Source organism: Centroberyx affinis, unplaced genomic scaffold (assembly GCF_046629955.1).
Source record: "Centroberyx affinis isolate AG114_WGS23_722 - 3 ecotype Tasmania unplaced genomic scaffold, CSIRO-AGI_Caff_v1 ptg001103l_1, whole genome shotgun sequence".
In the NCBI taxonomy this organism is placed as follows: Eukaryota; Metazoa; Chordata; class Actinopteri; order Beryciformes; family Berycidae; genus Centroberyx; species Centroberyx affinis.
Window position 1 is genome coordinate 528,309 of NW_027279646.1, and position 17,946 is coordinate 546,254.

At 43.0% G+C, this 17,946-nt stretch overlaps 1 protein-coding gene across 1 annotated transcript in view; it reads left to right on the forward strand.

The window, feature by feature from the left end:
• Window positions 1–6,108: 6,108 nt before the first annotated feature.
• agap3 (ArfGAP with GTPase domain, ankyrin repeat and PH domain 3) overlaps window positions 6,109–17,946 on the forward strand; it is a gene marked incomplete at its 3' end in the record, with an annotated part of 56,796 nt that continues 44,958 nt past the window's right edge. Inside the window, exons 1-3 of the mRNA XM_071523684.1 lie at window positions 6,109–7,392; window positions 13,479–13,537; window positions 15,283–15,370. Coding sequence (XP_071379785.1) covers window positions 6,123–7,392; window positions 13,479–13,537; window positions 15,283–15,370 — 1,417 coding nt within the window. The remainder of the gene's footprint in view (window positions 7,393–13,478; window positions 13,538–15,282; window positions 15,371–17,946) is intronic.

A 17,946-nucleotide genomic window follows, 5' to 3' on the forward strand; every position in this document is an offset into this window, starting at 1 on the left:
ATCACCTAGGGAGCCAAAGAGCTGAAATTACATTCCAATAAACTGCTAATTAATAATGTCTATATGTCATTGCCACAAATGCAAAGGTTTCTACATTTTCCTTCCCTTTCCTAAAAGGGGCAGAGCTCGCTGCAAGCATTTGGTGCTAACAACCAACTAAAGTTCAAAATCCAAAGTTGACATCAGGAGTAGTCTGGTATGCTTGAGGCAACTTAGATTAGCAATTCAGAGTTCCTATATCTGGTCTCTGGTGACTCCAGTGACTGTTTCTGAGGTGAGAAGTCTTTTATATCAAGGACTTATTCTGATAGATGTCAATATTTGCCTACACTTTTTCATATAGTGTTCCCTGCGCTTTGCACTCATTCACATACACACGCTCACATGATAGTGAAACCTGAGGCTATATTTGAAGCATGAGTGCAATACCTATGAGAGGTGATAGACATATGTGGTCTCATCAATCCTTGTGAGTCATTGCCACAAGCTTTGACACTGATGTTTCATACCGACATGCAAACACTCACTGAACACGTCTAAATAATTGGGGCGACACATTTACATTTCTGCTTTCCCCCAAGTAGATAACAGCAGCAGTTTTGTCTTTCTTCACAATACTGGAGCATATTGGGAGGCACATCAGGTGTCAGTCGCGCTGCTGTTGTCTACGTGTGAATGAGGTCACTAACACTTTAATGACAAAAAAGAAAATGGAGTCTATATGACTAGGCTACACCCAACTACCTGCCGAATGGTGATGGTGATTATCTTAAGTACGGAAATGTCTTCCATCGCTTCTTCCTGTCCTGTCCTGATTGCCAGACAAAACAACTTTGTGAGAGTGTGTGCATATGTGTATGGCTGTCATCCTCACACTGACTCATGTTCTAACACTGACTAGGGGTCGGTAAGCTTTACTCATGTGGCGGGGACACATCATGCAATCTGCGAGACAACAGCAGCGCTTGGCGCACGTAGCGTCTGTGTCCTTATACAAACCCGCCAGTACAGTCTGTCATGTCTGCCGTTCGGTATCAGGCTTTTACTAATGTTCTCTGTCTTTGGGTGACATACTGTGTCTGTTATGTTGGCTGGTTAAATGGTTTCCTTTCTCATCTGGATGTTTTTTTTGGATTAGACATATCTTTCCCGCGGTTCCTGCTAATGGGTGTTAGAGAGATATCACAACCTCTGAAATTGATATGTGCAAATCTCAGGCCCTGGAGGTAATTAGACATTGATGCAGGGAAAACCATTCCCAACTGAGCCAATCACTTTCTCAAGTTTTTATCTGCAGGCATACAGTAGGTCTGCCACTGATTGTAGCATGGGCACTTTCCAGTGAGGTTGTTTCGCTTCAAAAGTGAGCTCAAACTCTGCCAAGAATTTCCTAATAGAACTGTTATGAAAATCCTTCGGAAATCATCACTGTTGCAAATGCTTTTAAAGGTAATCTTCAAATCATCAAACAGTCCCTTGGTTTCAGTGAGAGCCAAACTGATGTGACTGCCCCCCTCTGGAAGTGACAAGTATATTATGTGTGATTACCTCAGTTGAAGATGCAAATACTGTAGGGTTGAATAACATCAGCCCTAATTGAATCCAATAAAGTGGAGAAAGCAAAAAGACAGAAAATCTAATTAAGGGGGACTGTAATGAGTTTCCCTATAAAACTATTTAATTAGACCTGTGCTGAATTGAATGTAGGTGTTATTTCCCAGCAGATAACAAAAACAATTTTTTCCCCTCTTGTATTTTGATCTTGCTTTAGATATATATGTAATTTTTCTGACAGGTTTCATATGAAGCAGGATTTATTTTATGTAGGCTATATCCACCTTTGATACACTGGGGCTTCACCAACACAACATTATGTATTCCTATAATGAAATTTATTTTGCTGCCAAAGCAGAACTTGACAATTATGTTCAATAAGACACATTTTTTTTAATCTTTTTTTTTTTTTTGGATGATGCTCAATAGCACAGAAAGATTACTAGCAGAGGTAACTATGTTTGCAATTGTAGACGGACTCCAAAAAAGTCCCACAAAACCTTTCTGTTGGTCGGCACACAGGGAAAGGAGAGGACAGAGTCAGGTCAGAGAAATGTTGGCAAAACAACAAAACTTAACATTACCCTCATGTTTGTCACAATGACGCACACAGATAAGATAACAGGCAAACACACACACACACACACACACAAAGTGAGGCATTTACATTCACATTCAAGCAGATGTGTACACACACACACACACACACACACAAACACACACACATACAAAGGCGGAGGGTAATTCAGAATCCTCAAAACATGCCAATCCAGTTTTTCTGAAAAGCCCTCCCAGCCGCCATCAAGATACAGTTACAAAGTCTGAGAAGTAAGTGAAGTGTGCAGCATTCTGCTTTGGGACAGAGGAGGAGGAGAGAGGGGCACACAAGCGAAGCTCTGTTACACTGAAATCCTAGGACTGACCACAGCCCAGGTTCCTGTGGACCGGACCTCCATAAAGGCAACAGCACTGTGGATTAGCTTTAATCCTATCACTGTCTCTTATGTAGGACCCTGCTGACCACTCCTGCATAACGGATTACCAGTAAGAAATGACTCCAAGTGAACCGTGACACATGGCCTTCCCTGGCCACGTCTTTCCAGCAGCCCAGCAGCCAGTGGATTTTTGCCGGTAACCACATTATCAGGTCTGAATACTAGACACAGTATGGCCGCAGCATGCTGTAGCTGACAATAGAGCCACAGGGAGATTGTTATAGCAATGTCGGATAAAAGCAAAAGAGGACTGACATGCTGGAGCTGACAACTGAACTACAGGGAGATTTCCACAGTGATGCTGGACAGTAGCGAAAAAAGACTACTTCAGAGGAAACTGAAAAGATGACCAACGGTTTGAGCTGACACACATCGTATTTCAGACATCTGGATGGTTATTTTAAATGGTTAGATTGTGAGTCATGGTGAAGTCCCTCTGAGGGCACAGCTAGACTATGTTGCTGTGCTTCGGGGGTCGTAGGCGAACTAGACATGGATGGAGCGAAGAGGACTGTTTGCTTGCTGATGAGCCCCAGATCATCCCAAACCCCTGCTTCCTAGACACAGGTAAAACGCAAGCACAAATGGGTGCTGAGCTCATCCAGTTGGGCCATCATGGCTATCAATAGATATCTCAGTGCGTCATGACGGCTTAGAATTAGTATGAATGAACATGGGATATAACTTCACTGACAACAGATCTTGATAGTTTGTTGGTAATATGCAGCACATTGTTCCCAACTGAAGCATCAAGCTTTCCCTGATTATACATCCGTACATCCGAGTACTTCACCTGTTAAATAATAATACATTAGACTTCCCTGAATGATGCCTCAGATGCTTGAAATTGTTTTCCTTTTAGCACTACACCACTGAGTGTCCTGATGATAATAACACAAAGGAAAGTATGCACCAAGAAATGCATGTAATGTCAAGAATTTCCTCATACGTAGATGGTATCAAAAGGCAAGGGCCTTGATTCAACCAGCTTATGTAATGTCACTTTGACTGAACTCTTCTATTAGTTAAGGTGACAATTTAATAAGATTTCGGAGTCTATTATTCCTTCCGTATGGGAGCGATCAGTGTTTGAGCTGTTAGAGGGCTTTAGGCTGTTCTCAGGTGACACAAGGCTTTCTGATGTACTGCTGGTGGGATTTAGCTTTTGGCACAGTATTGCCTTGGTTCTTGGGCTGCTTCCTCCAGCTTTGTGGTTATACTGGATTTCCCATCGTGACGCACTCTCAGGAAGGCTTGTCAGTATTGCCATGTTGCTCTGTATTCTGTGTTGAAAACCTTCATCAGGAGTAATGAGTAACACTTATGCTAAGTTATCATTATGCAACTGTTTTAGGGTTTATATGTAATAATACAAGGTTTCAATATAATGCACAAATGGAAAGGGGATTGTTCAGAATGTATGTAATAAAAAAGAAACCCAGCCAAATTTATAGCAATGTAAATACACAAAGTGATTACACAGCAATTGCGCTACTGTGCCACTACACACACAGATTGACTACTTGGTGGGTGCCACTCATTTCAAGTCAATGTATCCTGAGTAAATATTTTTTTGTTTTCCTTTTGTTCCTTACCACTGTTTCTCTTTTTGACCACATGGGGGCAGTATTTCAGCCTGAACCATTCATAGACTAATGCACTGCATGGACCAGAATGAGAAATTTGGCTTGATTCAGCTGGTCTTCTTTGTAGTTCTTGGCCATATAAAATGGCTCCAATTCGATTGACCGATGCATAATTGAACACCAATGCTCTGGCCAAGAAGAACTGGGGCTTTAACATAATAAGTCTTTTCATTTTTAAAATTCCATCTGATTATGATGCAGAACACACCTCAAGGTTTTTTCCCAGTGGCTCTAGCTCTCATTTTCTCAATGAACCTCCATTTTAAGAACCTTGAAAGTGAATTTGTAATTTCGTCAAGTAGAAATGTCATTTTACATAATATCCAATTTCTGTCTCAGTAACTAACAGTGCTTTAAAAAGAATAAAAATTTCCCTGCCATAAATAGCTGTCAGCCATTCTTGGAATTAAGCTTAAGCTCTCCCACAGTGTGTAGGCTATGTAGTGGGAGCCAGTGAAACTGTAGTGTATCGCTGTGAGAAAGCTCCATGTTACTCACACAGTGTTCTCGTAACTCATCTAGTGAGAGGCAAACATCTCTCTATCTTGCAGTCTTTCCGTATCAAAGTTATCTGAAGAAACTGTGTACAACCTATGTAGTCTGTCTTTGCTGGACCCCTGGATTTAATGCTTTCAAGTGGTTTCTAAAATGTGGGTAAATAAACAAAGTACTAGGAGTTTGTGGTAGCCTACACTCTTCCCCCAGTGAGCATGGGAAAGTTTCCCCCCTTTTTGTGTTTGCCACTCTAAATTTTCTGGCTGGATGAGGACTAGATGGAAAGGAGGCAGCAAAAGAGAGAGGGAGGGATAGAAAGCCCCTTTGGACACAGAGTCCTCTTTCATGGTTATTTGTTCTGGACCCTAGTCTTTGTTGATTACAGCAGTGGATGATCAGCTCACTCTTCCCTCAATCTTATGTTCACTTTTGTCCATTTAAATCTCTGGGGCTGCTAGTAGCTCTGGAGAAATCAAAAGGGCGTGTTTAATGCCCATGGGATCCACTCCTTGTTTTCCATCTGTCCCGGGGGTTGGAAGGCAGCTGAAAGTTCAAACAGAGACACACTCCTTCATGCTCTGCACGGCAAGAGCTCAGAGATTAAGGGGTTTGTCTGCACCGCCAGCAACAAGGATTGCTCACAATTCGTAACTTGCCAAAGAGGGAGGATGATTCATTTTTTTATAAGTTACAACTTTTTCAGGTGTTACAAATATGACTTTGTTTGTTGCAAAGCAAACACTGGAGAAGCTGTTTGTTTTTCATCTGCTTGTATGGGACAGGTAGAACAAAGTGTGGGGAGAAGGCAACCACCGTCTAAATGCCTGTGCGAGTCTGCTGAGTAGAGGAGCCAGGGGATGCAGGTGGCACCAAGGCTTTGCTCAGACTTGTTTGAAGTTTTTTTCCCATGTCAAAGGTGAAGGATTATGCCTGGCATAGGAATTCAGTCTGGAAATGACGGACTCCATGAGCAGAACCTTAACAACACCCAGGCAGAATGTGAGCATTTGCTTGTGGTGCATGCATGTATTGGTGTGTGAATGAGTGTACATGTGTGAATGAGTTTGAGTGAAGTGCCATGCTGTTCCTTAGCAGTGGGACAGTGGATGCTATCCCAAGGAGTACAGCTATCAGCCAGCAGGAGCAGGGGAAAACAGTGTACCATGTCTCTGTCATCTTGAAAGGGACACAAGAGGATGAGCTGGTGTCAGAGCTGGGAATGGGCCAGGTCACACACACCCTGGTGGAGAATTGCCAGCCAAAAGGAGAGATAAATAGAGCAATGCCAGTGGAGGACTGCCCCAGGCTGGGCAGGGCACGACAGGAGCTCGGCAGGTGGCCTTCCCTGAGCCGCACAGGCAGAGCTAGGAGGCAGAGAGAGGAGGTAGTACTGGAGGAGAATGAGGAGGAGGTGGAGGAGGAGGGGGAAAAAATGAAGACGGACCGGTTTCTCCAACAGCCCTCCAAGAACTCTGCTAACTCTTCACAGCAAGAACGGGACGTGGCAGAGGTAGCTGCTACAGCTCCTCAGACAGACACCCAGGAGCGGGATATCCAGGGCCCAGCATTAGGCTCTGTCACTGCCCATGCTAAAGGGCTTGTCCTTGGGAATCATGGCGCTGTGTCAGGACACAGCTCTCTGCCCCGGGCTGTGCTGCGTAGGCCTCGCCTGGATGAAGCTCCACTCGGCAGGAGAGCGGTGAGCATGTATGGAGACCCAGTCAGGCAGCAAAGAGGCTCTCAACCTGAACAGGAAAGACTGCTCCGGAGACCCAGGAGTGTGTGCATGCTGGCAGGCCCAGTCCCAGTCCTGTCGGAGCCAGGGCCCCAGCAGGCTTCCAGGAAGGCAGGCTTTTTAGAAAGCACCCAGCAATACAGGAGCAGGAAGGCCGAATTGAGGGCTGTGGATGGCCTCAAACCTGTCATGCCTCAGCGGCCTTCAGTCCCTGAAGACGTGACCCCCAGGGTCCGCCAGAGGAGCTGGAAACCCAGACCTCTCAGTATGACAGTATTAGAGTTAAGGAAGAGAGGGTCTGATGATGAGATGGACAGCCAGAGGAGCTGCAGCCACACAGGCAGCGATGGAGGAGGGTTCCTCAAAGGGGGCTTCCGCTGGAGGCTGTTTGGCAAAGCACCTCAAGACAAGGACAAGGAGAAGGAAAATGACAAAGATGCTAAATCCTCCCCCAAGTCCAGCAAATCAGACGCTCCAAAAAGGACACTTGGATCCTTACGACGGAGCCTCAGTCTGCGCATCAGGAGGACCCGGCCTCGGGACAAAATCACTATGGCTTCTGAGGGGGAGTCAGAGGAGCGCTCTCGGACTAAGAGTACTGTCGAGGAGACAGCAATGCCCTCACAGCCTTTTTCATACCTCACAGGGAGAACCCTTCCACCTTCCCATGAGCGGGTAGAGGATGGGGGCTTGCAGTATATTCAGTACCATAGCAGGGGGAAGGTCAAGGTAATGGAGGTACCCCTTTATCCGCCTAAACTATCCTCCAAACCAGCTCAGGAAGAACCAAGCATATGGCAGCTCATAGCCAACCGTTTCAGGAGGAAAGAGCAGCCATACAGTGGCAAATGTGAATCCCAGCAGTCCCAGAGCAAAGACACTGGCCAATATCCCCTGGCTGGGAATAAAAAGCCACAGTCCGTTGCCATAGAGACACTGGCAGGCATTGACTTCAACAAAGGTCAAGGTAAGACCTGCAAGATTGATGAATGTATTTCTCAGCACTCAACAGACCATGTACAGCCCCTCAATCACTGCACAAAAAGTTAGATCGAGTGAAACATGGAAATACACTTTTCAGAAGGAAAGGCAAATGAAAAACACATGGGGAATTGTGAGTTTGGATGGCATTCCAAAACATCTGGTTCCAGAGTCCTTTTCTATTTTGGGTAATTTATTTCTCCAGTGCTTTTCATTTTCAAATTGCCTATTTGTATGCATTTAGACAGTAATTATTTTGCGTTAAATAGAAGTTGTGAAGTAAGTCAGTAAGTAAGTGAGGAGGTGAGTAAGTACAATTGAGCAGAAACTCGAACCAGCAGTGATTGATAAGAACCCATTATAATAGCTTGTTCTCCAGTGGTGCTACTGTATTATACCACATGATCCCAGTATTGTCTCTGTGTTACCCAGACACAGGACTAGGGAGTCTGATAATGCTGCCTGTTGGCCTCATAGGGACACAGCTTAAAGCAGTGGCATTAAAGCAGTTAGTGGCTGTAATGGGGATGCGTTTGGCAGCCTAGCAGGGCTAAATTAAGAGGGCTTACATACTATAATGATGGGGAGAAGAGAGACGACTTAAGCACTGTGTTTAAAGGTTAACTCTGACAGTGCAGTGTGTTTGTCCAGTTGCCTGGAGGAGCAGGCAGAGAGAAGCAAATATTTGTAACTATCTGAATTAATAGCTGTGATTTGCTACTTTTTGTATGTGAAGCTCCAATCTTACACCTTCATATGAAGACCTAATTAGCTGTCTCTGTGACTACTTAATGACTATTTTCATGTTCATTTTCAGTATTCATTCTCATTAAGTCAACTTTGCCAGTAAAGGAGATGTTTCATTCCCATGCTTACAGTATGCTCGTAATAGGTTCTCTATTTGTATTTTCGCATGACCTGTTACCAAGGATACCAAGTCCTTTGTGGTAGAGTGTCAAGTGTGTATTTACTGATGCTTGTCTATGTATTCCGCTGCAGAGTCAGTCAGTCAGTCAGGCATTAGGAATGTGGGTGTGCCGATCAACCTGAGTGAAGTTGGGTGTTCAATGCCCAGGGCGGGACTCGTCGCCTGTTGCTACCTGCCTAAGTGTTTGACAACCTAGCTCCAAAATTAAATCCAGAGAGCTCAGAAGCCCAACCCTCTGGCAAAGTAGAATGAACATACACACACACACACACACACACACACACACTTTTATTTGGTAGGGATGACGCAGACATGTCAATAACAAACCAGACACACAAGTGTTGCTTCTTCAGGGTGAGCATTGTCTTCTCATAATTTCTCTGTCTTGCGTAGGGGGAGGGCACCTCTGTCCCCACCCCCACCTGTGGATGAACAAAGCCACTCCTGTCATGCCTGTAGATACACGGGTGATCAGTGAACCATGTGGTGAGACGAGGGCTCTCTGAACTCTTTGGGTTGGAGGAGGGGCGGCTAGTCATGAGGCATAAGAGAGTCAGCACTGCACTTCATTAGTGGGGGCTGAAATACTGGGAATGGTACTGCAGATAGAACTACTTTCAAGCAGTAATAGCCAAAAAGTATAAGGTATTGCAGAGTCTTGCTGGGATCCAGCAGGCAGGTAAAAGTGCTCACTGAGGCGTATTTATTCTGACCTGTCTTGACTTGTCATTATCTACTGACAATTTGTCGAAAATCCCCCATGCGTGTCAGAAAAGTGTGGTCCATACCCCTTTATCTTGAATCACAGAAAATGTATTCATGGAGATGAAATTCCAAATGCTTCTTTTTGCCGTTTGTCACGCGAAAAGACTTTTACTGTGAATTCCTGCCAACAACATTTTCTATTCTGTAAATATTACTTTGTGAAAATTTGCCTTTTCTTGCCTGTCTGCCCGCTTCAGAAACTGCAGATTGAAAATTAATTTGAAAGAAAGATCTGTTTGTTTATTCAATTCACACCACACAGCAGGGGGGGTGAGCCAACCTCGCTGCAGGTGATGAGGTTTACCATCATGACAAACAGGCACTTCCAAGCAAATTGGGACAAACAATGACACCGTGATAATGCGTTTCCATGTGCTGCCAGAGAAACGGGGAGATGTTAAAAACGGCTGAGTGATACACAGTCTGGGGGATAAGGGGGGAGAAGTCTGTTAATAACTGAATACAACTTCTTATTTTGAGCATCTGACACTGCAGATCTCAGCCAGGGTGAGTTTTTCTGGAAGGTCCCTGGGGACTCGAGCTTCAGTAGAAGGTGAGCGGAACCCCGCCGCTCTCGCCTCTTAGGAGAAATAGTTTGCTTTTCAACACCAAGTTTTCAAAGCTGTTGAATCAGTTGGGGGGGGGGGCGGTAAGAAGTATTTTCTCATTAACTCCCCAATTTTTTGGATTCATGGTTGATTATTTTTATTTGTTTGCTCACCCACATTGTTTGGGGTGGCAGAAAAGATAAGCTAATACTCATTATTCCTCCCTTTACTCTACAAATTAATTCAATCAAGATGGGAGTCATGGAGTCATGGGAGTGCAAGACTTCTCTAAACCCAGTTTGCAAATCCCCTCTTAAATGAGAATTCTGTTTGAAACAAGTTGTCCAATTTATTTCAGAGGAAGTGATCAATACCCGTCTGCTGACAACACAAAGCTTTAAGAGCTTTAGGTAGGGAAAGCCATCCAGATTGAAATAGATTGAAATAGATTGACATAGTGTAAAGCTTTTTTTTTTTTTACCTTATTTTCTGCTGATTGCGTGTGTCACTTATCTCCTTGGAGGGAAATAACATTTTGGTGTTTGGGAGCTCAGCAGATCACGATAAGAGCTCTGACTAAGTCGTTGGCTCTGTAAATGGCTTTGGAGAGAGCGGTACACGGATAGGAAGATGGTATAGGACCATTGTGTCAAGAGGTGCAGGATATAAGTATACTTCTAGTCAGACAGGGAATGTTGATGGGTAGTGAGTGGTGTGGTTTGCAAATGAGGGATGTAAAAATACTTATTGCTAGCTAAATTCTCACTCTGTAATTTTTGACGGTGGGAAAGTATGGTTGGAAAGCATGGTCAGAGCTAGAGTGGAAGTTTAGACCTCAAGGTTGTCCTCTCTCATTCCAAAACCGCTGCACATTCACATGCACATGCATATGCACGCATGTATGGACATGTGCATGCACACACACAAACAAACACCGCACACTGCACCACATTTCTGCTCTCATTGCATTTTCCTTTCTCATAAAATTAAATAAGAGGGGGTGATCATGCTTCAGTACCCTCAAACTGAATAGTCATTTTTATTTGAGTGGACATGAGCAATGAAGTGAAAAACCTGACAAACAAGCCGGCAACACAGTTTTCCCCTCGCAGAGACAAAGACACTGGTGTCCTCTGTAAGCATCACTAATGTTGGGTCTTTCTGCTTCCATAGGCATTCTAGGCCACAGTTCTGTGGGGACGCTCATATTTAAAGAATGATGTAACAGAAAGCACATGAACTCAATTAGGCTTTTTTAGCTGGGGACTAAAGCTGGTCGTATCTGTTCCAAGCGTGGCACAGATCGGGCATCTTCTCCATATCACAGCTTGATATGGATGGCTGGTACTGAGAGGAAATCTGTGTCACATGGTTCCATAAGATCTTCGTGTCAGGGCGGATGCACGGCTGTTGGGCCCTGTCAGGTTTATGTGAAAAGCTCCTATTTCTCCTTCTTTCTTCTTTTTCTGTGTTTTATGTCCTTGAAGGGATAAGTGCTGTTGTTATGGTCAATAATAACGGAATGTGCTGCTGCAGTGCCTATCAGTGGCCAACAACCCCATTTCTGTGATGGCCCTTGATGACACTTAATTTCACTGTGGTTATCTATGGATTGGCCTTTGTTTGAATGTGTTCCTCTTTGAAACTGTGATTATGTGGACTGAACAAATGAGAGAAAAATATCCATGTCCATCTATTGATTCTGATTTTTTTTTCTTACTTTCTATCTATCAATTCTATTTATTTTAATTTGTTCCATTTATTGATTTTGTTTTAATGTTAGGTTACTGCAGCAGGTGCTAAAGACTGGTACCTTTCAGTGTGGTTGTAGAAATGCTAGTGATGACTGTTGACTTTTTATCAACCCTCCTATTTGTTGAAAAATAATAAAACCTATTCGGGACTAGTAATGACAAGAAATCTGAGAAAAGGAAGCAACACCCTCAACTAAAATACTCTCAAACAGTTGTGAACTGCACTTGCTCTCCTACACATTAGAACTGAATCGGATGAGTGTCTTCGTGTTCTGACATGTTCGAGAAGTGTCAAACCCGTATTGAGAGGGCTTAACATAAGGCGTTCTATTGAAAACCACTCTGCTCCATACAAAACATGGTGAAAGGCTTTCCTGTTAGGCATGCACTTTTCTTCTCTCCCCACAACAAGAGAGACAACCAGAGCACCACAAGGCTCATTGTGAGACATGAATGAGGGTCACAAAAAAAAGTAAAAAATTTAGTGCCTCAGAAAAGCAAACACCAAATGAAGGTTTGGTTTCTTTTTACCCTTATTGTAGGAGGTAAAGGGATCTTTAGCTCAAGTGTGCTCATCTATGAGTCATGCGACACTTTTGGAGAGAAAAACGAAATGTGTCTTATAGTGACAATGGGTTGTTACTTAACGGTTTATGCGGTCATGATTTTTTTGTTATCAGAGTAATATTGCCTGAGGCACAAAGGGAAACCATATTGCAGCAACAAACAGGCGTACTGTAATGATGCTTCCCTGTTTGGTGTTTTGGCACTTAATTGTTGTGGTGTAGACGTGTGTGTGTGTGTCTGTGTGTGGAGGGAGGGGGGTCCACCTGGCTTTGCACCTTGTTGCCTGGAGACAGGGTGTCTACACCCCGCTATTAGAGATGGTATCTCCTTGGGGGGTTCAGCTGGTGGGAAAGCCATGATCCGAAACAGGAAGGTGGTCTTTGGTCTAATAGTTGTTATGACACATGGCTGCCTGTACTCCATCGCTGTGGGAAGCAGGCTGTGCCCGGATCATTTGTGGTTTTAGTTCTGAGCTCTTATATTGTTATTTTTAGTGTTCTTTCCCACTGCCGTTTTTCAAAGCATGATAATCTGCTCAAAGTCTCCAAATGTCATTGAAAAATGAAACAAGTTGAATCAGGCCTGATAATGCCTGTCTTTTAAAATGGATAAGCATAATCCTCTTCACAGATTGCAATATGGCGAGATCTTAATATTAAAATAGCCTGCACGGATCGTACTTATGGTGTTTGACAAGGTTCCCACTGAATTTCCTCTGAACAGTTGTACACTTTTAAAGTTGCAAATAAATAAACTGGACTTAAGAAATAGGGTCATAGAGATGGAGAAATCATTGCTGCCTGGACTCTCCTCTTTGAATGTGTATTATATTATTTTTTTCTTATTTTTAAATATTTAAATGTGATTTTTTGTATTATGCTAAAACCGCAAGGGAAATGCAGTGCAATGAAAATATGAAAATTAATCAAACTTGGTGGACATGTTCAGCTATGTGCAAAATCACTTTCCTTGGAATAGAGAATTGATCACCCTGAGGGTCTAGGTACAAATAAAGGTCAAAGTTAACCAGTTTAAAAGGTTGTAATTTGAAAAACCCTTTGACCTCACCAGACCTGCTACAAGATGGCCCTGCAAATGTGTTCTTTGCGTCTTAAAAGCATGACACAACCCCATTGATTGATTGTTTGTGTTTGGGGAAAAAAAGATGGAAAAACCCCCCAAAAAAACAAGGCAATTATTGATCTGTAAAGTCTGCAAATGTTCGACATTGGACCTTCTAACAAAACAATCCCTAGTAAGTTTATTAAATAAAAACCTTACTGTGCACTTGCTTCGTCATATCCCAGTTTGACCTTCATGAAACTCGGTGCACACGCTGTAGATAGTACATTAACCGTGGCTGTAAAGTCACTTTGCAGTCAACCAGTAGGGGATATTATAAATGCCACATTATCTGTAGTTGGGGTCAGACCGGACATAAACTGATGGCTTCCCTCTCGGTGCTCCTTGATTTAATACTGTTTGTCTTTTCCTTTTTTTTCCTTTTTAGACTCTTTCGTCAACAGCCAGGAATGGACATTGAGTCGATCAGTGCCAGAGCTGAAAGTGGTGAGTAACCAACTATTTTTAACGGTCCCTCTTAGTTTGTGTGTCATATCCCTTAGAGATTTCATCTAACTGATTGATTTAAATGTCAATGGGAATGCATGCTCTGTTCATGTAATACTGGTGTTGCATTTTACATGAGAGAGAAGAGTTGAGAAATTGGCTGGACTTCTCCCTGGCACATAGTGGGTGATTTTTAATGAGATGCGTTGGCATGGAGATGCAGGGTGGCTTGCAGCAGGACGTGAGATGAGTGACAGTTTTGGGCTAGACTAGTGACACGTCCTGGGTCTGATCCCACCCGCCAGTGAAGCACACTCAACCACTGCCAAATGCACAGCTAACATCCTCACATGATTTAATGCCTTCCACCCATAAAGACTGGTAGCCTTGAAACTGCACTCCACCGCTCTGTCAGTTGATATAGTATTTCTATCTTGGGTAAATTCTTTGTTGTAGCACCTTGCAAGAAAAACTTGGGTGAGATGAAAAGGGGGAATTCACTGGGAACTCAAAGGAGAAACTTGCATTTTTGCCTTCAAACGCTTCAAACGTATCTGTTTCCTTTCATGCTTCCAAGGTGTTAATTGGCAGCTTCTACTCTGGGTTTTGTTAAATGGGCCTGGAAAGACAGAATTAAGTGTGAAAAATGAATGATCATTCCTTTCATCAGTTGACAATGAGTTTGCTGTTCAGTGACAAGGTTATACTGAGCAGAAGTTGCTCATGTCTTATAGAAGCTTAGTATTAAGATAGCAAAATCAGTGTCTCCTTTTTAATCCATGCTATAATAATAATTATTATTCTTGTAATTATCACTCACACATGGGTATTAGGGTTAGAACATTTCCTGCAGATTCCTTGAAATAATGATCACAGTGCTGCGAGAAAACCCCTGAAACATCTTCTGTAACCGTGAATTTTACCTCTGCACTGCATTGCTGGCAGCTTAACTGCGGCTAAATCTTAAGATGACATTGTAATATTTTCTTTTATAGCCATCTTTCAATAATTTTAAATCTACACATTCATAATTGCTCCCAGACCTGAACTTAACATCTACAGAGAAGAGTAAATGCGCCACCTTTTTGCATTGGAAATGTGCTGATACAGCAGGTTGATTTCATGACGGCTATATACCAGCAGGTCACAAAGCTTAACAGTTAAAACAGCAGGAACGCCGGTTCTTCTGTACTTTCAAAGTCTATTTTTGTTGAGTCATACCTTTCGGCGCAGATCTTAGAACTTCTGTTAACTTCTGGCTTATTCTCAATTTATTTTGATAGTTTACCCCCCATCTTATATATACTTCAATTAGGAGAGGTGAGATTGGAAAAGGCCTTAAACAGATCCTCTGTCTTTCGCCTCAAACTTCCCTATAATTAGAACCATACCTTACTTTACCACCCACTAATGATCTAAAGAAGAAGAGGGTGATGGTGGGAAGAGGAGGAGGAGAGGGAGGAGATGAGGCATGTTGCAGCCCTTTGTTCTTCCCAGACACGCTGGCATCATCAGCCCACCCTCCACCATGCGTCTCCCTGAAGGCGCTGTAGTCAGGCCTGGTCTAGACGGCAGGGAGAGGAAGCAGAGAAAAGATTACAACCAGCCCGATGTACATTTCCTTATAACGATCCCCCAGCATCAACCTTAGACAACCTGTGTAAGGTTAAGTTTACATGTGCTTGTGTGCCAGTCGTGTAACCATGCCTTACCTGTCAGTAAGTGTTATGCTTCTGGGTTTGCAGGGCATTGTGGGTAATCTGTCCAGTGGGAAGTCTGCCTTGGTCCACCGGTACTTGACGGGCACATATGTGCAGGAGGAGTCTCCTGAAGGTAAGAGCACTACCAGTCTGCTGTGGGGAGAAACATGTCAAATACTCTAAAGGTTCAGAAAGTTGTCAACACACTTGTCAGATTGTCACATAAAGTGCTGTGTCACTTTAATGCAGCAGGTTTACTGTGGCTTGTTCCTTCCTCTTGTGGCCCCTAATGTTATCTTGCTAATCTGCCCAATCTACTGGTCCTATTAAAAAATATTGTCGCTGTCTCCAAAATGTTAACTTCATTTCTAATTCATCCAATTGGTTTCGAAGGGTTTCATAAGCCAAAGAGGTTGGAGAATTTTCTCAACCCACAGAGGACCATGTAACCCTTCAGTTAAGTGAAGACATGACCAAAATTGGAGTTAGGAGGTTTTCACATGACAACAGTGTCATATAACTTCTATACCTTTTGATTGTCAAATCTTTTTTTTTGTTTTCCACAAGATGAGACAGCTGTTGTCAATGATTGCCACAATGTACAGGAGAATAGTTATATTAGGAGGATGGATATTCACATTCACATAGAAAAAGCAGTAATATTGCATCTTCACTTCATAAGTAGACATATGAATCATGGTGGTAGTTTGTGTGTGTGTGTGTGTGTATTTTTAATTGGTTTGTATCAAAAGGTGGTGTGTTGGGTTATATCAAACATAAGAATGCAAAGAGATGTTGGAGTGATAATTGGCTTCCTTCGACTTATGTATTTCCTTTTTTTCTCCTCTGCCAAACTTGCCGGATAATGACAAAGCAAAATATTTCCAGCAAAAGAGCGCTGTGTAGAATACTCATACCTAAAATATGAGGGTAAAACATAGGCCTGGGCTTAAAGCGCAAATCCTGCTAAACCCCATCATTTCTCAGGGACTGTAGATTCAAGTTTTTATCATGATCATAAACCGTTTCCTCCATGGATCTCCTGGGGGAAAATGAGAGGGCATAACACGGTTAGGAGGGCCTATCTCCAGAACAAGGCCCCTTCCCATTCTATTCCACTCACTGAGATTTGAAAATGTGATTTCCTTGTCTTTATCAGGAGGATCATAATGAGATTGCCCCTGCCTGGACTGAGAGGTAACCGCTCTCAGAAGCCACAAAGATGTTGGCAAACCCAGAGTTAACTCATGATCTTTGAGGGGTTTGCAGTGTTTCATTTTGGTGTAATTATAGTGAGGATGAGACATGAAGCGCATAATTAGTTTCTGGCATTTTGCTGCACCAAGGGAGAAAAATCCTCATACTCTAATTAGTCCTTGAGAAATCAATGGCAAAAATGCTGGAAAACAGAACGAGAGTGTTGTTTGTGTAATTAAGGAATCATGTCTGTTCAGATTTCTGTGTGTTTTCTACATGCCTGCGAGTTGCTGTGACACAACATACCTGTTTCATGATTAGCAGTTGCTCAGGGTCTTTTTTTGTTTTTATATGTGCATTTACACTGGCGCCATTCCAGATCGAAAAGTATTTACATTGCTGAAGCGCCATCCAGCAGAGGAAGGTTCAGCGGTGGCTGTTTCTACAATGTTTTGTTCCTGGGCTTTTGCTGTGATATCTGAAAAAAGGTACCGGGGTGTGTTGCCATGGCAACGCCGGATGGAGCTCCGTTGGATTGTGGCTCTGTGTCAAGGTCTAAGCCTCCGTGTAAGCAGAGTATGCTCGCTGCGTGTTAACCATGCCTACCAAGTTACCATCTCTCTGTAGGCTTCCTGCAAGGTTATTAGTCTCCTCTTTTTTTGTGGAAGTTGGAACAACAAATTGAAATAATAGATAATTACTTTTTGTATTACTTATGTAGAAGCGGTCCTTTCATTGGCATGCCAGAGGAAAAGTGTCTCTCTACAAGCGATGTTTAATGCTGCAATAATAATCTGATCAGTTGACCTCGCTTATTGAGCTGTTCACAGTACAGACTTTTTCTTGGGATGTATTGTTGTGGCTTGGCTCTGAATAAAGACAACACCATCCCGAATGATTATGTAATTGAAATGTTTGCTTCAAATTCCGTCCACGTTTTCACCAGAGCAATAAGTCTACATTATAGATATTGCTTTCAGGTTTTTTTTCCCCCGAGTTTTCATAATCTGATCTGCTATATGTACAGCCTCTCAGAGTCCAAAGAGTATTCTGATAGATTTTTCATTCTCTCCATCGTTCCGGTCCAGTCTTCCTCATTGTGTGATAAGATATTACTCATGTTAATCCCTTTTTAAATGGGGATTCCCAGACGTAAATACATTCTTTCTCAATCCTATGTCAGAATCTCTGAGCTCTGTGAATTCAGCTGAAGAAAAGCTGGCTGGCGTAATGTGAATCTCTCTCTCTCTATTACACAACCAACATCCAACTGGGCTTGAGAGCTTGTGGGGGAAGCTTGGAGAATCCCCTATTTGCCAAGCAGGCTAAAGTGGACTTAACAGGGTGGAAGCATAGCTCAAGTGGATATGTATTGCCTGCTGAGACAGGAACACTGTCCGCCTAAAAATTACAGGGCCAGGCTACTGTATCACCCGTACAGCTCTTCTATAAGGTGGGATCTGTTGTTCCTACTTTGTTGGGAAGTTCACAATTGAACTGATTAAATTCCCT